At 36.7% G+C, this 22,332-nt stretch overlaps 1 protein-coding gene across 1 annotated transcript in view; it reads right to left on the reverse strand.

Annotated features, from left to right (window-relative positions):
* Positions 1–22,332, reverse strand: part of NAA16 (N-alpha-acetyltransferase 16, NatA auxiliary subunit) — an 80,098-nt gene that overhangs the window by 46,380 nt on the left and 11,386 nt on the right. The window contains exons 6-8 of the mRNA XM_054586388.1: positions 17,285–17,438; positions 10,159–10,278; positions 7,358–7,453 (exon numbers count right to left, since the gene is read on the reverse strand). Of these exons, the coding sequence (XP_054442363.1) occupies positions 7,358–7,453; positions 10,159–10,278; positions 17,285–17,438 (370 nt within the window). The remainder of the gene's footprint in view (positions 1–7,357; positions 7,454–10,158; positions 10,279–17,284; positions 17,439–22,332) is intronic.

Raw genomic sequence — 22,332 nt, forward strand, 5'->3', positions numbered from 1 at the left:
GTCTTGTGAAAATCACAGGTTACCAAGACAACACAAAATTTCTCTTTGGTAGCCCTGGCTGGGTCTCAGTTGGTTAGAACATCATCCCAATACTGTCAAGGTTGAAGGTATAATCCCTGGTCAGGGCACATAAAAGGATCAACCAAAACAAGCAAGTGGAACAACAAACGGTTGCTTCTCTCTCCCTGCTCCGAAAATCAATAAATAAAAAAAATTTTAAACAAATCTACTTGGGTTAAATATACGTCATTACCTCCTTTAAAAATCAAAAGTAATTTCAGAGATCAAATCTTTCCAGCACTTCCTCTAATATAAAGCATTAGAGGAAGTAAGCAATAGTGTAGTAGACAGTAAGAGATGATGTTGCTTACAGGAATGCATAAACCTCCACTTATTGTGTATGGCCTTGTGCAAGTAACTGTCCACTAAAAACCTCACTTTCTCCACTGTAAGATGAGGCTGTTACCCTCCACTGTAAGATGAGTGGTGTAACACCACCACTAGTCTCAAGATACACTTGTATGGCTCAAGCAAGTTAAGTATATAGCAACAGCAGTGTGTATGTCACAGAGTAATCGCTCAATAATGTCTATCATTATGCCTTGATATCTGATAGCTACTGGATTTCTATGTTTAAGAATCTTCCATATTTGCTACCATCCATTAAAAAAAACAAGCATTTTACCTTCATATCAGAGGCTACTCTAAACTCTACTTCTTTGTCAGATTTCTCAGTCTATGCAGATCACACGGGCAGATTTGATTTAAAATACTATAATACACTCACCTCCCAATTACCCACAATATTGAAAGCCTCTTTTTCCCATTAAACTGTTATTTACCTGTGCAGCTATGAGAAGAAGAAAAAAAAAAAAAACCAAGGAAGCTCTTATGTGCTCAAATAGGACTAAACTCCAGATACAGAGTTAAATGGGGAAGAGGGAAAACAGAGCAATCTAAGTATGCTACCACTTTTGTACAAAAGGGGAGGGGGAAAAGTATAAATAAACTTGCCACACATATTTTTGTTTGTATACTCACAATGTATTTCTGGAACTACACATCATCCACTGGTAACAATGGCTGTCTCTAGGGAAGTAAACTTGATGGCCAGGAAACAGATAGAAAAAAAGACCTTTCACTTAAAAATCTGTAGCCCCGGCTGGTGTGGCTCAGGAGATTGAGTGCCGGCCTGCGAACCAAAGGGTTGCCAGTCTGATTCCCAATCAGGGCAAATGCCTGGGTTGTAGGCCAGGTCCCCAGTAGAGGGCATGTGAGAGGCAACCACACACTGGTGTTTCCCCCGCCCTCCCTTCCCCTATCTCTAAAAATAAACAAAATTTTTTAAAAAGTCTTTTGTACTCCTTTAAACTGTATGAATGTATTATCTAAACAAGAAGCCTACTACAGCTACTCAACTACTCAGTCACATACTATATCCAAAAATTACTATTTATCCTTCTTACAATTTTCTGCTTTAGGTATAAGAAAAATCCCTACAAAAAAACATAATCTTCTTTCTTCCTAGTTATTTTAACATAACGTTTTAGTAACCCTATTGTCTTTCCTTTGGTGGGCGGGGTCAGAATGCCCATCAATCATTATGTGCCTATTTAGTATTACAGCTCACAAATAGGTTATCTGACTACATAGATGCTACACTAATTCTCTCTAGATGTGCAGCACAGATTCCCATAAAAATCGATGTCCTCAAAACCACTGCTAAAATAATTTAACATAAACATTAAGAGGAGACTGTATCTGATTCACTGAAAATTTATTCTAAATTATGGAGCATGCCCTCACCTCAAAACAGAAATGATAGTTACAGGACCAGATGGAGGTGTTAGCTAACATTACAGTGGTAATATTGCAATATACAAATATATCAAATCAACAATTCTACACCTTAAACCTCCACACTTATGTATCAATTATATCTCAAAATAAATAAATGAAACAATAATAAATAATAGAGCAAAATTTGATTAGCGCTCTATGTTTAATACTCTCCATTATTGTCTTCCCTTTCTCTATACCTTGGCCAGTGAAGACTAATAGAACATAATGATTAATTATTTTGAAAAATGGCTATATCCCTGCATTCTTTTCACAGCACTTGAAATTTTAGGTTATTAGAAGAGTGCCCCAGGAATTCTATTCTATTCACTACACTGTTCATATTAAACCTTTATATTTAAAAACTGGAAAGTCTTTTTTCAAAAATTTCATCTTGCATTCTTGAATCCTATGATTTTTTTGGGAAAGCTCTTATTTGCTTTTGACAATGGTGAGATGTCTTTCTTATTACACATACATTTCTTTCTAGAGGCAAAAAATCTTCATGAAGTATTCAGCTTTTCTACAGGTACGATGTGAACAATTTCGTATATGTTCACCAGAACTTTTCAAATACATATATGTTATAACATTCCAGTGATTACCTTTAAAGCCCATGAAATCAGGCCCCTCAACTGAGACCTATCTTGTAAAAAGATTCCAGAGGATACAGGATGATTCCACCTTAACCTAAGCACTTCACAATCAACACCTGGTTCCTGGCTATCTTTCAATAAAAATATAATTCCTATCATGTACTGACAGCTTTTAGCAAACACCATTGACTATGAAAATAAATCTAGACAGCGTAAATTTCAAGTCCCATATTCCATAAAGGAACAATAGTACTAAAAACTCATTTGTAATCTTAAAACTATGTAAGTTTTCTTTAATTTCCTAGGAGGCACCCAAATACATTTGAAAGTTTCAAACTAAAAGGATATACGCAAGTCACACTGTGAAACATAAAACGCCCCTTAAAACGCATTTAAAAGAAGAAAACAAAAGCCACACAAAAAGTCAAATATGGTCGGGGTGAAAGTGAAATGTCCAAAACAGGCAAATTACCTAAGTAAAGAAAATAGATTAGTGGGTTGCCTGGTGCTGAAGGAGCATGGCGGTGGGGGGCGGGGGGTGGAAGATAGAGGTTGGGGGTGGGAGGGGGGACTGTTAATGGATACAGGTTTCTTCCTGGAATGAAGGAAAAAAGAATTTTAATTGTATTTTATTATTTATGCTATTACAATTGTCTCAATTCTTCCCCCTTTGCTCCCCTCCACCCAGCACTACCACTCCCTCAGGCAGTCCTGCCACCACTGCTCATGTCCATGGGTCACGTGTGTAAGTTCTTTGGCTACTCCATTTCCCACATTGTACTTTACATCCCCATGGCTATTCTGTAACTATTTGTCCTTCTTAACCCCCTCACCATTTCACGCATTCTTCCTCTGCCCCCACATCGGTAACCATCAAAACTCTCTCCAGATCCATGATTGTCTCTGTTCTTCTTGTTCGCTTAGTTTGTTTTTTAGGATTCAGTTGTTTACAGATGCGTGTTTATTGCCATTTTATTGTTTCTAGTTGTGATCTTCTTTTTCTTAAAGAAGTCCGTTATTTAACATATCATATAATAATGGTTTGGTGATGATGAACTCCTTTAGTTTTTTTCCTTGCCGAGAAGCTCTTTTTTCTGCCCTTTGATTCTAAATGTTATCTTGGCTGGGTAAAGCAGTCTTGGCTGTAGGTCCCTGCTTTTCATGACTTTGAATATGTCTTACCAATCCCTTCTAGCCTTCAAAGTTTCTTTTGAGAAATCAGCTGACAGTCTTATGGGAACGCCCCTGTAGGTAACTAACTGCTTTTCTCTTGCTGCTCTTAAGATTCTCTATCTTTAACCTTTGGGCATTTTAATTATGATGTGTCTTGGAGTGGGCCTCTTTGCATCCATCTTGGTTGGGACTCTCTGTGCTTCCTAGAATTGCATGTCTATTTCCTTCACCAGATTAGGAAGGGTTTCTTTCGTTACTTTTTTGAAATAGATTTCCAATTTCTTGCTCTTTCTCTTCTTCTGGCAACCAGTGATGCAAATGTTGGACCTCTTGAAGTTGTCCCAGAGGCTGCTTACATTATCCTCAATTTTTTGGATTCTTTTTTCTTCTTGTCGTTCTGATTGGTAGTTTTATTCTTCCTTATGTTCCAAATCACTGATTTGATTCTTGGCTTCATGCACTCTACTGTCGTTTCCCTGTAAGTTGTTCTTTGTTTCAATAGTGTGTCCTTTGTTTCTGGCTGGACCTGTTTTGCTCTTGAGGTCCTCACTAAGTTCCTTGAGCATCCTTATAACCAGTGTTTTGAGCTCTGCATCTGATAGATTGCATATCTCCATGTTGTTTAGTCCTCTTTCTGGAGTTTTGATCTTTTCTTTCATTTGGGCTGTGTTTCTTTATCTCCTCATTTTCGCAGCTTCCCTGTGTTTGTTTCCATGTATTAGGTAGAGCTGCTATGACTCCCTGTCTTGGTAGAGTGGCCTAATACAGTCGGTGTCCTGTAGGGTCCAGTGGCACAGCTTCCCCTATCGCCCAAGCAGGTACTCAAGGTACACCCCTTGTGTGGGCTGAGTACCCCTTGTGTGGGCTGAGTACACCCTCCTCTAGTAGTTGAGCCTTGGTTGCTGTTGGCACGTCAGTGGGAGGGATTTACCCAGACCAGTCAGCTGCAAGAGCTGACTGTGACCCCTGACCACCAACCTTCGCCCTCCATGGAGGATCACCTGTGCAGGGGCAGGGTGGTGGTGCTCCAGCGTGGTCTTTAGCTGTCCACTGGGTGCGTAGGCTTGGGGTTTCACAGGTGGAGCAGGCCAAGGTCAACCCCCACGTGTATTTTGCCCGGAGCCACACTGCCTGGGCTATAAAGCAAACTCAGATGGCTGCTACTCTTACTGGTTTTGGAGATTCAAAGCCAAAGCTACGCTGTGGATCTAGACTGGCTGCTTCTCGTGCTGGGAGTGAGTCTACTCAGCAAAAGGTACAGGGACTGGGGGCTCACTGAGACTGGCTGCTGCTTGTTTGAGAGGATTTAGGAAGTTGTGCAGTGTGAGCCAAGATCAGCCATTCATGTGGAAACATCACAGTTAACAGTTTGGGTAGGCCCAATTGGGTGGGGAGGAATCTCAGGGAATCTCCAGTGTAGAGAAAACAGTTAGCCAGGTTGATGGAGTCTCTGCTATGGCACCTGCCTGCCAGTTCTGTGGATCCGTGGCAGAAGGGTTCAGAAAAGGGACAATGGTCTCTGCCCGCCTTTCATCAGGGAGAAAGCAGTCCCCCTGCTCCTGCTCTGATGCCAGGCAGTTCAATTCCTCCCTATATGACACTGGTACCTTCCAAGATCCTACCCCAATGTTGGAGCTCAGGAGTCAGTCTGAGTAAGTACATGTGTGGGCTCTTTAAGGGGACCTGCTTGAGGCTCTGGCAGTTTCTTCTATCAACTCAGTCCCTGCTGGTTTTTTCAGCCAGGAGTTATGAGGACTTATTTTCCTCGCACTGGAATCCAGGGCTGGGGGCCTGGTATGAGGCTGAGACTCCTTGCTCCTGAGATATCCCTCCTGAATTTTTATCTACTGTACGTGGACACAGGACCAGTCTGTTCCACATGTCCTCTCCTCATACCAGTCTGGATGGATGTGGTTTCTTTTATTCCACAGTTGTCAGACTTCCATTCAACTCAATTTCTGATGGTTCTGAGTAATGGCTGTCCTATATTTTAGTTGTAATTTTGATGGGGTTGTGTCAGGAGGCAAGCCATGATTACTTATGCCCTCATCTTGACCAGAAGTCCTGGAAAATTTTCTTCAACTAGACAGTGACCATGGGTGCACAACTTCATGAATATACTAAATCACTGAGTCAGACACTTTAAAAACTATTTTATTTTATGGTCATTATATTTCAAATGCTGTAATTTTTTTTAAAAAGGAAATACAGAAATGTGAGCCCAGGCATTTTCCATAAAATACTTTTATGAGGAAAATGCTCCTCTATGCACAATATATCCCATCTTAGAAATTCACAATGCATACAGAATGGAACAAAAGTAGGTTTACATTTGTCATATGGAAAGTAATACAATAGTTAATAAATAACAAGAATAAATTCTGTTTCCTGTATCACAACTGTAAATCTACTTTTGCCCCAACCTGTATATTAAAGGTTCTAAGAAGTTCTTAAGAAAACTAATTGCTATGTTTAACCCAGTTTCCCAAAAGCACTTAACATCTCAATATACCGGTGCCCTTCCCACCAAGCCTATTAATATCCATTTGGACCTAATGTTCCCTGGAATACATTAGGAATATCTGCTTAGTATTTCACAAATACAAAACAATACAAAACAAAAGGATCAGAAGGCTATTATTTATCATCTGTGGAACTGAAATGTACTAATGGAAATGTTTTTAATAAATTCTTATCTACTGTTTAAACCAATACATTTCTAAGAAGTAGTTCATACATTTTGTAAGTCAGTTAACTAAACCACTTTTAAATGCCATGAATCTTTTGACAAAAAGAAAATTACAGCCCAATTATTTAAACAAATATGTCTACTGTAAAGGAGAAAATCATTAGAAAATATACTTTCTCCTTACCCCATGCCCAAAATAGAGGTTTTTTAAAGTTTTATTAGCTTTCTGACTTATATCAAAAGACATGTCAGAAGTCCCAATAAATAATTCAATACCTGTAACATTTCCAACTAAAAATAAAAATGACTTTCTTTAAAAGGTCAAAATTCATATGAAATCACCAGCAAAAATGATATCAACTATCTGAAGAGCTAATATACTCTTTTCTCCTATACAGCCCAAAAGTGAATGAGTTCAGCTACATGCAATAACTTGGATCAAGGTCATTAATATACTAGTGTTCAATAAAAGCAAATCACAGAATACAAACCATAGTAGTCCAATTTACAAAAAGTTCAAGCAAGAGTTTTTTTTAGTTTTTGTTTCTGGGAACATAAAATACATGAATCTCTATAAAAACAATGGCATGATAAAAAGCAAATTTCAGACAAGTGGTTAACTCTGGGGAGAGAGGACCTTCGGTAGGAATGGTGCTCTTTTTATATTGAACACTGTGGGCACAAAGAGAACACAACTCTTTCTTTGAATTTATAATATAAAAAGATCTAAAACTTCAAATTTTCTACCACTGAAATCATAATACCTCATATAAAATTTGTCACTAATTCAAGCAAATTTACCTTCCAAATACTGCATTTAATTTTTAAAGTCATATAAGAAAAAAAAAACAATCTTATATAATTTGATAGATAAAACCAACAGATATACCCTAAACTCATTAACATATAAAAAATAAATTCATAACTGACCATTCCCATCCCCAGGATAGCATAGTTGTAAAGTAAACCCTAAATAAAAAACAAGTTTTTAAAATGTAAACAGTTGTTGAGTAATTTCAACAAATAATTATTAGTATTACAAAAGATATTCTAGTATTACCTGGGACAAGATTCAAAGGTAATCTTCTGGGTGAAATTGCTCTGGGGTGCTGCTTACTAATTTCTTCATAAATCTGAAGCCTCTCTTCTAAAGTGCCTATTATTAGTAAATATGTGTGAGATTCAAAGCATCAAAACTTTTATCTATGATAAAACACTAATATACTTTAAAAATTATGTTATGAAAATTGCATTAACAATATTAAAGCTGCTCTCAATTTCTGTAAGAATAACATTAAAAATTCTGTGGTGGTGAAATAATATAGTCAGTAAATAATCATTTTGAGCCCAATCTCTGGAGAAATCCAAAACTTCTTTTATTACAACAGATTCTATATCCACCTCAAATCATATGTACACAAGACACAAAGACTCAAGATAACTTGTACTGCATTTGTCTTATATTCCTTACCGTAGAACCCATGAAAAAGGAAATGTTTCTTTATAACAGCAATTTCAACCAGTGTGCTCTCAGAGACCCGCTGGTGTGCTGTGAGAACTTTTAAAACATGTGATACCTTGATACCTTCTAATGAAGTTGGTCAAGAGTGCTGGCCTCTTTTCCCTCAGGTTGTCAAATTAAAAAATGACAACAGCTGTCCAGTGTGAATGAATCAAAATTACACCTCTTTCTTTTTGTCAGACTGGCAAAAAATATATTTTTTGGTGTGCAGCAGAATTTTAGTAATTAGTTTATGTGTGCCATGAAATGAAAAAAATTGAAAATTGCTGCTTTATGACATCTTACAGAAACCTTCTGGACCAATAAAGCCTACACATGTCCCCACAGAAGTATATTAACACCCACTGATTAGGCTTAGAGAAGCAACAGTTTTAAAGTTTTGAATACAAATATTTTCTACATAAGGAGGTAAATTGTATTTCTATGGTAGCCTTGACACTTAAAATCTTCAATGAAACTCTGTTATAAAGAACCCCATTAGTACAGACCATGTTTTAAGTAACATTCTTCCCAAATACAATGATATAGAATATACTTCTAATAGACAGTTGTATCTTCCCTTCCAAGACTAACCTAATTTTATAGTACTAAATAGAAGCTCTATATATAAACTACATGATACTCTGCAACAACAATTTGCAGATTATAATCTGGATCTTGTTTGTTATTCTGAAACAATATCCTGCATAATTTACAAAGAGGAGAACAGCACGCATTATTTTATATAAGCAATAAGTCAACTGTAAGCAAAAACTTGTTTTTAAACTATAAGGTTTAAAGAATAATTAATTCAGACCACAGGAATACAGTAAGAATAACCCTTAGTGTTAGCAATCAAAGTATTTCCATAATAAATGTAGAGTTAAGTATCATGATTATAAACACTGCACTTGTCTGATTTTTGTTGAAGACTCCTTCCTTCCCCCAATAATATGTTTTGGAGCTCCAATGTGGTTGGATTTTTAGAACTGGGATATGTGAAAAATAATTTTCACATTCTGTTAACAACTGGAGACTTCATAAAATATTAAGGACCCTTCCACTAAAATTCACATGAAAGCTATTACGTGTTATTTTAAAAAAGCAGTCCTCATAGTCAGGCCTAATGTTAAAAAATGACAAGCTGGAAATATAGCATAATTTTTTCACTACCCCAGATATAACAAGTCTTATAAATGTAGTTAAATTAACATTAAGCAAAACCAAAGCATTTCAATGCCTTATTTCAAGTCACAGATTGGAGCTCCAGAACTTACCATGGGGGAGAAAAGGTCCTACAGAACCTAAAAAGATAAAGTAATATAATTAGTTTTGTAATCAATACATTTTAGATTTAGTATGGATCCTGACACAAGGAATATAATACTTTTTTTCCTTTTACTAAACCATGTAAATAATCTGTATTATCAACCACATGTTAGTATCTGGTGGTTTAAAGAAAAATAGTTATCTCATATTTCCAACTTTCAAACACATCACTTTAGTCCTGTTTTTAAAAAAAGGACTGATCTAACCAATAATTAAATTTTCATCATTTCCTTAAAAACATTTAAGTAAAGTACTTTAATAATTGTAACATTAAATTTTAAATACAAACAGAAAACCTGGATTCCTGGATTAAATATAGAAGTGACTAGGATACAACAAATAAACTTTTCTCATGGTTCACATTACTGTAAGTGAACATGGATAGATACCTATTTAGCATACTTCTTAAATTTAAAAGTTCTGCTATTTCAACACCCCTGGGCCATATATTTATCCATAAGTAATATGATTTTAGAAATATTAATGGATAACATTTAATTATGAAAATATTAGGAGAAATTTGGACTGGTACTTCGTATTTCTGAAAAGGGTCAAGGTGGTATAATTTCAAAAGATATATAACATTTTATGCTACACAAATTAACCCATTTTGAAATTAAGAGAATAATTTTGATGCCAACGCTGTATACCATACACTCTTGGTAAAATTTCTTTGGCCCAATTCTTATATTTAGAAGTTGAGGATAACAGACCTCTAATTCTTTAAAAACATTAGATAAATATGACATTTCCCAGAAAGAGAATGCTCATTTTCTTTCCCACCTCTCTAGTTAGTCTAAATAGGTAACATTACAATGGGTCAAGAAACCTAAAATTATCTGTACACATTTATCACCTAAGTATAAATATTTTAATTAATTTTCACTCTGATGTTTAACCTGTAAGTTTCCTACACTAAAAACTGAATCTTAGGGCTAAAAATATTTGTCCTCAAATATTATTACAACTTATATTTTATTATACTTTAAACAATAGTTCAAAGAAGATAGAGGAGAAAAATCATTACATACTAAGTTGTAGAGCTTTTTCCAAGCCTTCATAATAACACCAATTTTCTGCATTCCGATCAATCAAGTTTTTGAATACTTCACTGGCTTCTTTTAATCTTCCCAATTTTAACAGCATTTCCCCTAAAATTAAATTTAAAGTCATACTCATTTAACTTAAACATTAAATATCCTTCTGATCCCAGAGATTGCACTAAACATTATTAGTTTAATAGATGTTTATGAAAGACAGAACTGTATGTGCCTTCCTTTGGGGCATATTGCAGTTTATGTAACTAAACATAGATTAATTTACAGCTTGCCTTAGAAATGGACCTTCATTTACACATTCTACTATACTAACATTCATTTTTGGCTCCCTCCAACATCCTGAATATACATATAGAAAATTTATTAGGAAAATCTTTGCATTACGCATATTTTTATATAACCTTTAAGATAATGAAAGACTCCCTACACAGAATGGTAAATAATACTAATGAAATATCCCTACCTTCCTACTGCACAATTTAAATATACTCTTCCTGATAAATCATATATTAAACAATTCTCTATTTAATCCTCTCAGTTTCCTTTCCAGGTCACTAAAATTGGGCTTAATTCAGTGAAACAATAATATTAGGTTGGCCAAAAAGTCTGTTTCATTTTTTCCGTTAAATAAAAGAAATATTTTTCATTTTCACCAATAACTATAGATTTGGATATTCTGAGTATGTTGATTCTCTCCTGTGTGATGTTACATTGACTGTTCTCAATTAATGTCTCAATCTGATTGCTATCAGCTTCAACACCTCTACCTGACCATGGAGCATCATTCAGCAAGAAACCTCTGGCACGAAATTTCGCAAACTACTTTTGACACGTTCAATCAGTCACAGCACCTTCTCCATACACTGCACAAATTTTTGTGTGTGTGTGTTTCATTGTGTTTTTACCTTTCTTGAAATAATAAAGCACAATACGTCAACAACGTTGCATATTTTCTTCCACCTTCAATATTAAAATGGCTGCACAAAAATTCACCAATTTTGACAAGTCTTTTTAAATGCACACTGATATGACAGCTGTCTCTATACAATCTAACAAAATTGTTTCAAATGAAGGTAAAGACAACTTAGCACTACTAGAGCTGTCATACCAAAAAAATGTAACAAACTTTATGGCCAACCCAATACTACACACTTCACAGCAAGAAACACCACAAACCCTGTTCACATGTGGGACACCTCCAAGGTTCAAATTTTATGCGGCTTTTATGAAGGCACACAAACTGAAAATGGGTATGGGAAATGAAGATCTAAACTTCTGAGACATAATGGAGAGCACACCTAATCTATGATAAAAGGATTCTCAAAAAAGGATGTATCTCAACTTCCTATCCTTCCTTAAGATTTCCCACTCCCCAAAGAATCTATTTTAAACAAATAATCCTCTGAAATGTCTTCAGGTCTTACTATTTCAGCTTTCACCATCTTGTAGGAGGCAGCATATGGCAGTGCTAACTATATACTATTATTTTACTATTTAAATGTTATAATGTTATATATTATTCAAGCTCTAGAGTAAAACTAAATGTAATTACTAGTTTTTCCACTTTCTAGCTTTGTGAACGTGAATGAGTTAGCAATTTTCAAAGTCCATTTCCTTACCTCTCTAGTATCAGCTACCTCAATATACTTATGTGATAATCAAAGGAAGTAACTTACTTAATGTGGTTAGCACAATGCTTGATACAAAGTGAATACACTTAAAAGATTTGCCACTTAAAACTATAAACATGTAGCCCTGGCTGGTGAGACTCAGTGGACTCAGTACCAGCCTGTGAACCAAAGGGTCGCCGGTTCGATTTCCAGTCAGGGCACATGCGAGGAAACCACACACTAGTGTTTCTCTCCCTTTCCTTCTCCCTCCCTTCCCCTCTTTCTAAAAATAAATAAATAAAATCTTAAAAAGAAAACTACAAACATATGTAATAGATAACAGCCTGTTCTTCAATTCTAAAAACTGTTATAAGCTACTACCACTTACATATTTATAAAATAAAAATCTCTAAGTTTAACAGTTTTTTAAAGTATCTTAATATTTTAATGGCTACAAAAGACCTAAGTGTATAAATATCAAAGTCTCTGGGCTAGCAAAGTTCACTGAAAAAATAATACCATCACCTGTCTTTAAAAGCAATATAGAGTACTGGGTTTTATATTCAAATTGATGGCCCCTAAATAACCCTCATTACCAATATATGCTACAACTTGCAGAATTTTAAAACCAGAATTGACCACACTATATCACATTTATTTCTTAATACCTGCATTTCCTATTGATGGTGTAAGGCAAAGACAGAGAAAGAGAAAAAGCAACCTGAGAATTAAGATTTAAACAGGAAATAGTAACAATATATGAGAACATAAAAATAATTGCCTTTTCTTTTTTGTTCGCATTAATTATAGGTAATAGAACAAGAAGGAAACCAGAATATTATTTATGCACATTTTACTAATAGTTTGAAAAACAGTGTGTTGTAGTTACTATTGATTGCAGTTCACAACAGAAACTAAGTCAGTCACTGGCTGTACACTACAAGTAAGGCTTCCAGTCAAGATGGCAGTGTAGGCAGACATGGCTCACCTCTTTGCACAACCACATCAAAATTACAACTAAAATACAGAATAGCCATCACTCAGAACCATCAGAAATCGAGTTGAATGGATCTGACAACTACAGAATTGAAGAAACTACATTTGCCCAGACTAGCAGGGGTGGCTCAGATAAGGAAAGAGCTGGTCCCTCACCCACATGTGATGGAGAAAAATTCGGGAGGGATAGCTTGGGAGCAAGGATTTCCAGCCCCACACCTTGTCCTCCAGCCCAGGATGATAAGTCCTCGTAACTTCTGGCTGAAAAAACCAGTAGGGATTGAATCAGTGGAAGAAACTTCTAGAGCCCCAAGCAGTTCTTTTTTAAAGAACACATACATGGACTCACCTACGCAGGTTCACTCCATGGAGCTCCAGCATTAGGGTAGCAGCCTGCAAGGCACCAGCGGCGTACAAGGAGGAACTGAAGTGCCAGGCATCAGGGCAGGCAGAGGCCATGGTCCCTTTTCTGAACCCTCCCCCGACAGAGCCACAGAAATTGACGACAGTCGGCAAGCACTGTTTGACCAGCCTTGGAGATCTCCAGAGACTCTACTCCAGCCAAACTATGGGCTTACCCAAGCTGCTTGTCCATATGATTGGCTGGTCTTGGCTCACACTGCACAACTTCCTAAATCCTCTCAAACAAGCAATAGCTGCCCTCACTGAGCCCCAGGCCTGGAACTAACAGCGGCCAGCCTAGATTCTTAGCGTGGCTTTATCTGGGAATTTCAAAGCCCAGCAAAAGAAGCAGCCATCTGAGTTTGCTTTATAGCCCAGGCAGTGTGGCTCCGGGCAAAATACACGTGGGGGTTGACCTTGGCCTGCTCCACCTGTGAAACCCCAAGCCTACGCACCCAGTGGACAGCTAAAGACCACGCTGGAGCACCACCACCCTGCCCCTGCACAGATGATCCTCCATGGAGGGCGAAGGTTGGTGGTCAGGGGTCACAGTCAGCTCTTGCAGCTGACTGGTCTGGGTAAATCCCTCCCACTGACGTGCCAACAGCAACCAAGGCTCAACTACTAGAGGAGGGTGTACTCAGCCCACACAAGGGGTACTCAGCCCACACAAGGGGTGTACCTTGAGTACCTGCTTGGGCGATAGGGGAAGCTGTGCCACTGGACCCTACAGGACACCGACTGTATTAGGCCACTCTACCAAGACAGGGAGTCATAGCAGCTCTACCTAATACATGGAAACAAACACAGGGAAGCTGCGAAAATGAGGAGATAAAGAAACACAGCCCAAATGAAAGAAAAGATCAAAACTCCAGAAAGAGGACTAAACAACATGGAGATATGCAATCTATCAGATGCAGAGCTCAAAACACTGGTTATAAGGATGCTCAAGGAACTTAGTGAGGACCTCAAGAGCAAAACAGGTCCAGCCAGAAACAAAGGACACACTATTGAAACAAAGAACAACTTACAGGGAAACGACAGTAGAGTGCATGAAGCCAAGAATCAAATCAGTGATTTGGAACATAAGGAAGAATAAAACTACCAATCAGAACGACAAGAAGAAAAAAGAATCCAAAAAATTGAGGATAATGTAAGCAGCCTCTGGGACAACTTCAAGAGGTCCAACATTTGCATCACTGGTTGCCAGAAGAAGAGAAAGAGCAAGAAATTGGAAATCTATTTCAAAAAAGTAACGAAAGAAACCCTTCCTAATCTGAAGGAAATAAACATGCAATTCTAGGAAGCACAGAGAGTCCCAACCAAGATGGATGCAAAGAGGCCCACTCCAAGACACATCATAATTAAAATGCCCAAAGGTTAAAGATAGAGAATCTTAAGAGCAGCAAGAGAAAAGCAGTTAGTTACCGACAGGGGCGTTCCCATAAGACTGTCAGCTGATTTCTCAAAAGAAACTTTGAAGGCTAGAAGGGATTGGTAAGACATATTCAAAGTCATGAAAAGCAGGGACCTACAGCCAAGACTGCTTTACCCAGCCAAGATAACATTTAGAATCAAAGGGCAGAAAAAAGAGCTTCTCGGCAAGGAAAAAAACTAAAGGAGTTCATCATCACCAAACCATTATTATATGATATGTTAAATAACGGACTTCTTTAAGAAAAAGAAGATCACAACTAGAAACAATAAAATGGCAATAAACACGCATCTGTAAACAACTGAATCCTAAAAAACAAACTAAGCGAACAAGAAGAACAGAGACAATCATGGATCTGGAGAGAGTTTTGATGGTTACCGATGTGGGGGCAGAGGAAGAATGCGTGAAATGGTGAGGGGGTTAAGAAGGACAAATAGTTACAGAATAGCCATGGGGATGTAAAGTACAATGTGGGAAATGGAGTAGCCAAAGAACTTACACACGTGACCCATGGACATGAGCAGTGGTGGCAGGACTGCCTGAGGGAGTGGTAGTGCTGGGTGGAGGGGAGCAAAGGGGGAAGAATCAGGATAACTGTAATAGTATAATCAATAAAGTATAATTTAAAAAAACAAGTAAGTAAACTATAGCAGTTAAAAAGTAAGGGTCATGAAAAGACATGAAGAAAACTTAAATGCATATTACTAAGTGAAAGAAGTCAATCTCAAAAGGTTATGTGCTGCACAATTCCAAATACATGACATTCTGGAAAAGGCTCAATGATGGAGAGAGTAAGAGGATCATAGATCCAGGGTTGGGAGTAGGGGGAAACAAATAAACAAAGCACAGAGGATTTCTAGGACAGTGAAAACTAATACTCAGTATGACACTATAATGGTAGATGCACGTCATTATACATTTGTCAAAACCAAGAAGGCATACAATACCAAGAGTTAACAGGAATGTAAACTATAGACTTCGGGTGGTAATGATGTGTTCAATGATTGCAATAAATATACCAGTCTGGTGGAGAATGTTGACAGTAGAGGACACTATGTATGATTAGGGACATACTGTATCTGAGAAATTTCTGAACTTTCAGCTTGATTTTGCTGTGTAGTAGTAAATCTACTCTAAAAAATAGTCTATTAAATATTTTATTTTCTCAATGAGGGCTCTGAAGTCAGAAGGATGGGCAAGTACTTAACATCTCTGAACCTTCGCTTTCTCAGCTATTAAATGGAGATAGTAAATGGTACCCACATTAGAAGTGCTAAATTTTAAATGAAATAAAGCAATTTAAGCAATTAACATACTCTGAAACACAGGAAGAATAAATGTTAGTTATTATTTTTGTTAAGCTTTAGCAGTCCTGCAACTATACTAAATTTAGTTTTAAACTAAGTATTTTAGTTGTTCATTCTATTTAATACAGTATTTCTTATGGAATGGGTAATTGATGAACAAAGCTTTGTTAAGGAAAAAAATGTGCTTGACCATTTGCTGATGAACATATTTAACAGACTATTAGAATCCTGTCTTCATAATTAGCCCATAATGAATCTTGCTTTCTTGATGATCCCAGTGTCATTTACTAGTTTCATTACATTTTACTATACACAGAAATATATGAGTATATATGGAAGGATGGAAGGAAGGAAGGGAAAGAAAGGGAGCAAGGGAAGGAGAGAAGGGAAGGAGGGAAGAGAGGGAGGGAGGGAGGAAGGAAAAGATAGAGAGGGAGGAGGGAGAGAGGGAGAAAGGGAAGGAGGGAGGGGGAGGAAAAAAAGAAAAGAAAAAAGAAGGAAGGAAAAAGAAAGAGAGAGAGAAAGAGAGGGGAGGAGAGAGAGAGAGAAAGACAGACAGACAAGACTAACTTGACTATAAAAACAGTAACACATTCTGCTTAAGAAAATGGAATCTGGCCCTGGCTGGTGTGGCTCAGAGGACTGTGCGTCCTCCTGAGAACCAAAGGGTTGCCAGTTGGATTACCAATCAGGACACATGCCTGGGTTGCAGACCAGGTCCCCAGCAAGGGGGGCAAAAGAGACAACCACACATTGATGTTTCTCTCCCCCTTTTTCCCTGCCTTCCCTTCTCTCTAAAAATAAATAAAATCTTGCCCTGGCCCCTGTGGCTCAGTGGACTGAGTGCCAGCCTGCAAACCAAAGGATTGCTTGTTCAATTTCCACTCAAGGCACATGCCTAGGTTGCAGGCCAGGTCCCCAGTGGCAGCACAGGAAAGGCAACCACACGATGATGTTTCTCTCCCTCTCTTTCTTCCTCCCTTCCCCTCTCTCTAAAAATAAATAAAATCTTAAAAATATATAAAATATTTTTTTAAAATGTTAAAAAAAAATGAAAATGGAATCTGGAGTCAAAGTTCCTGGCCTTACACCAGCACTACCCAGCTTACTTAGCTGTGTGACTATGGACAAGTCCCTTAATCTTTTTGTTCCCTAGTCCCCCAACTCTAAAGTGAATGTAACAACTACATCATAAAGTTGTTTGTAGATTAAATTAATTAATAATGGCTTAACAATGTTACCTGATACATAATAAGTCTCATTTAAGTGTTAGGTCAGAATAAAGTTCATGGTTTTTTGTTCATTTCTTTAATTGAGGCATGAAAAAAAGAAAAAGCAAGTCAACTAACCTTTAATTTCTTCCACCAAAAGTTTATCACATATTTGTTTCTCATACGTTTCTATATGTTCCAAAGATTCCTGAAACAGATCTGCTTCTCGCATCACTTGATTCTGGTATAATATCAGTTCACTATATTCATAGTCTATTTTGTTGAGAGGAACCTATAAATGAAAGGACCAAATTACCTTATTTATATAATTACATAAAGCAGTTTCAAATCTTTAATTTCACTGCTTTCTCAGGAAAGCAACTCACATGAACTTAAAAAAGCAACCCACAAAAAATTACAAATAGAAGAGTGATTAACAGCAAAGATTAATACATTCTTTAAAATAAATGAGGGGATGGGACTTAAGTATAGAGCAAAGCAAATAGGTCCTATATCCCCAAAAAACTATAAAAATGGTTAAAATCCTAAGGAATCTATATTTAAAAACCTATTAGAACTCACCAAGGAGTTAGGCAAGGTAAAAGAAAACAAAACCAATATATAATACAAAACCAGTTATTTTTCTATACACTAGCAACAAACAACCCAAAATTAAAATAATTTCATTCACAATAGCATCAAAAAGAACAAAATGTTTAGGAATAAATTAAAGAAACAAGATCTATATACTGAAGACTACAAAATATGCTGAGAGAAATTACAGACCTAAATAAATGGTGAGATAGTCCATTCCACATTTATGGATCAGAATACTCAATAATGTTTTGGTGGCAATTCTCCCCAAATTGCACCATAAATTCAATGCAATCCCCACCAAACTCTCAGCAAGGCTTTTTGAAAAAATTTATAAGCTAATCCTAAAATTCATATGGAAAAAAAAGAACACTATATGGCCAAAAGAATTTGAAAAAGAACAATGTAAGGAGGTCATGCATTTCAAATTTCAAAGTTAACCATAATTACAGTAATCAATACAGTGTGGTACTGGAATAAAGATATACATATGTGGAACAGAATACAGGCCCAAAATTAAGCTTTTATATTCTGGTCAATTGATTTTCTACAAAGATGCCAAGGTAATTCAATGGGGAAAGGGTAGTCTTCTCAACAACAAATGGTGGGAAAATTAAATATCCATATGCAAAAAAAGACCTTAGACACACAATTCACACCATATACTAAAATTAATTTTAAATGGATCACATACCTAAACATGAGCACTGAAACTATGAAAGAAATCTTAGAGGAATAGAAGAAATTCTTTGTGACCCTATGCATAAGAAAAAATTAGTAAACTGGACTTCATCAAAATTATAAAAGTTTTCTTTTTCAGAAGACAGCATTAATAACATGAGGACACAAGTTACAGATTGCGAGAAAATATCTGCAACTAATATATTTGATAAGGAACTTGTATTAAGAATACAAGAAACTCCTACAACTCAGATGTAAGACTAATAACCCAATTAAAAAATGGACACAAGATCTGAATAGATATTTCATCAAAGAAGAACTATAAATGGCTAATAATAACATCATAAAATGGTCAATATTATTATTTGTTAGGAAAATGCAGAGATACCACTAAAACAGATACTATTACACATCCACTAAGATGGGCATCATGAAAAAAATGAGACAATAGCCCTGGCTGGTGTGATTCAGTGGACTGATTGCTGGACTGTGAACTGAAAGGTCACCAGTTCAATTCCCAGTTACGGCACATGCCCGGGTTGCGGGCTAGGTCCCCATTTGGGGGAATACAAGAGGCAGTGATCAATTTATCTCTTGCACATTGATGTTTCTCTCCCTCTTCCTTAAAAGAAGGGAAGAGGGAAATAAATAAATAAACAAATAAATACATAAAATGTTTTTCTTTTTCTTTTTTAATTAGACAATAACTGTTGTTGGGGATGGGTAGAACTGGATTGCTCATACATTGCTGAAGCCACTTAGGAAAACAACTAGGCAGTTTATTAAAAAGTTAAATATATACTTACCAAAAAAACAAGAAGTTTCATTCTTAGATATATATCAGAGAGAAATTAAAACATAAGTACAGACAAAAATTTGTACAGAAATGTTCACAGTAGCATCATTCATAATAAACTAAAAATAATCCTTATGTCCACCAATTAAATAGATAAGCAAAGTGTGGTATATCCATAATGAAACAGTATCCAGCATTAAAAAAGAATGTACTACTATATGCTCTAATATGGATGAATCGCAAAAAGACACTAGAGAATAACAGAATATAGAGACAAAACACTATCTTATGATTGCTTTTATATTATTGCAAGTGCATTATTTATGCATATGGAGAACTATGTTATTGTATAAAGGACTTAGCATACAAACTCTGTATTAAGAATTACTTGATAAATGAAAAGAGAAAGTATATCACTCTAGCAGGTAAAATTAGTTTGGTTCTCATTTCAAAAAATAATACCTTGCTTTCAGAGTAAATGTCAAAGAAGTTGTTTGCATCAAGAAAATACAAAGAGGATGATATTAGCAAAAATACCTCCAAAAACTCATTTCTCCAAAAAAGAAAGAAAGAAGCTGGCAAAAAAACTCTCAATCCCCTTTTTCACAACTCTGGAAATTAACCAAACGCCTACAGCAACCTGGAAGCACTTCTTGAAGAAAAACAGCCGCATCTTGGTTAGATCAGTGAGCTCTGTAGTGTTTTAATCTGTCCTAATTCTACACCATGCTCTCCAGCTACTGACACACAGCAGCCTTGAGAAATGAGTTTGGATTCCCAGAGCAGCCACCAGAGAGAACAGAATAAAGCTGGAGCTCTTTCAAAGCCTCTTTCCCAATGAACTGTAATTAATGGCAAGACCCCACGTGCAAGCAAACTCAAAGTTTGCCCAGAGCAAAAAGCTTCAGGGGCAGAAAAGAGCCAGAGATTTCTGTCAAAAACAGTTACAGACAAGTGTTTACCTTTACAGCACCTGAAGTGATGAATAACAGTCTGTGCAAAGAACAGACTAACCAAAAATTTTACCCGAGAAGCTAGGAAATGTGATGTCCACAGAGGTCAAGCCACACACACACAGAGGTATGCATATGCTCAGGAAAGACCTCAGGAAACCCTAAATTCTCACCTCTTGCTGACCTGACCCTGAACAAACAAGAAGCAAAATCTAAAACAGAGTTGTAAGCTGACTGAGTGCTGAAGGCATACCCCAACATACCCACAGAGAAAATGAACAAAACTACATGCTGATTCTTTGAAAGAACACCACAAATGACAAACCTAGAATAACCAAGAAAAAGACTACTAAAATCAAAAATAAAAAGACAGACATTACCACAGACCCTACAGAAATAAAAAGGATTATAAAGAATTATTGTGAAAAGTTGTATGCCAACAAATTATATAACTTACACAAAATGAGCTAATTCCTGGGGGGAAAAAAAACACAAGCTACTGAAACGGACTCAAAAAGAAATAAAAAAGTTGAATACACCAGTAACAAGTAGAGAATAAATTAGTTATCCATGAGCTTCCCATAAAGAAAAGCCCAAGGCCAAATGCCATCACAGGTAAATGCTACCAAATGTTTACAGAAGAATTAACACCATCTTTCACAAACTTCCAGAAAACAGGAGGGAACACTTCCCAACTCATTCCAAGAGGCCAGACACAGACAGCAAACAAAAAGAAACCTACAGTGTTGACCAATATGTATCAATGGGTTAGGCATTGTCCTGCATACCGAAAGGCCACTGGTTCAATTCCCGGTCAGGGGCACGTGTCTGGGTTGCAGGCCATGTTCCTGGTTGGGGGCGTGTAAAAGTCAACCGACTGATATTTCTCTCACACATAGAAATTTCTCTCCTACTCTTTCTCCCTCCCTTCCCCTCTCCTTAAAAATAAATAAAATCTTTAAAAAAAAACAAACATAGACTACATCTCTTATCCTATTATCCCTTAACCTCAATAATATTCAAGGAAACACAAAAGAAAAATGAGATAAACTTCATACCTAGAAGATAAGAAAAACTAAAAAAACTGACAAGTGACAGCAAAGATGTTGAGGAAATGATCATTGTAAAGCCTTGCTGGTAGGCATAGAAATTAGTGACAGCTATTTCAGAGTGATGACAATACTTACTAAGGATGAAAACACACAGCCACGGCTCTGCAATTCCAGTTTTAGGTATATACTGAAGAGAAACTTACAAACGTAGCAGACAAGAATATTCATTACAGCAGGGTTTTGTAATAGAGGCAAAAAATAATGGATAAACTATAACATTTATACAATGAACACCAAATAGCAATTAAAAATTGATTAAACTAGCCCTACATGTATCAACATAGACATATTTCAGGAAAAGTTGAATGGAAAAAAAAACTGCGTATCATTCATATACATTCTTAAGTACACAAAATAACTGGGGTTTTTTCCTAGCCACAGTTTACATTTGATACCGTTCCATACCAGTTCAGATGTACAGCAAAATGGTCAGAAAACCACAGTCTAGAGTGTTCCCCCATCTCGCCTTGCTCTGCCCCGGGCATCCACCTGACCCCATACCCAGTTATCTCAACATTACTGAACTTATTCTCCATGCAGCAATTTCCGTCTCTGTGGCTATTCTGCAACTACCAATCTGTACAGCTTAATTCCTTTACCTTTTTCCCCCAGCCCTCAACACCCCTCCCACCTTCTGACAGCTGTCAGTCTGTTCTCTGTATCTAGGAGGCTTTCTGTTTTGTTTATTTTGTTCATTAGGGTCCACATATGAGTGAAATCATATGGTATTTGTCTTTCTCTGACTCATTTATTTCACTGAGCATAACACCCTCTAGGTCCATCCATGTTGTGGCAAAAGGTAAGATTTCCTTATTTTTTATGGCCAAGTAGAATTCCATTATGTAAACACACCGCTGTTGATCTACTCATCTACTGATGGGCACTTGGGTTGCCTCCAAATCTTGGCTATTGTAAATAACACTGCAATGAACATAGGGGTGCATATATTCTTTGGAATTAGTGTTTTGGGTTTCTTCAGATCTATTTCCAGAAGTGGAATCACTATTCATAAGGCAATTACATTTTAAAATTTCTGAGGAACCTCCACAC

Source organism: Pteronotus mesoamericanus, unplaced genomic scaffold (assembly GCF_021234165.1).
Source record: "Pteronotus mesoamericanus isolate MK-2021 breed Mesoamerican mustached bat unplaced genomic scaffold, CSHL_Meso_final contig_94, whole genome shotgun sequence".
NCBI classification, from domain to species: Eukaryota; Metazoa; Chordata; class Mammalia; order Chiroptera; family Mormoopidae; genus Pteronotus; species Pteronotus mesoamericanus.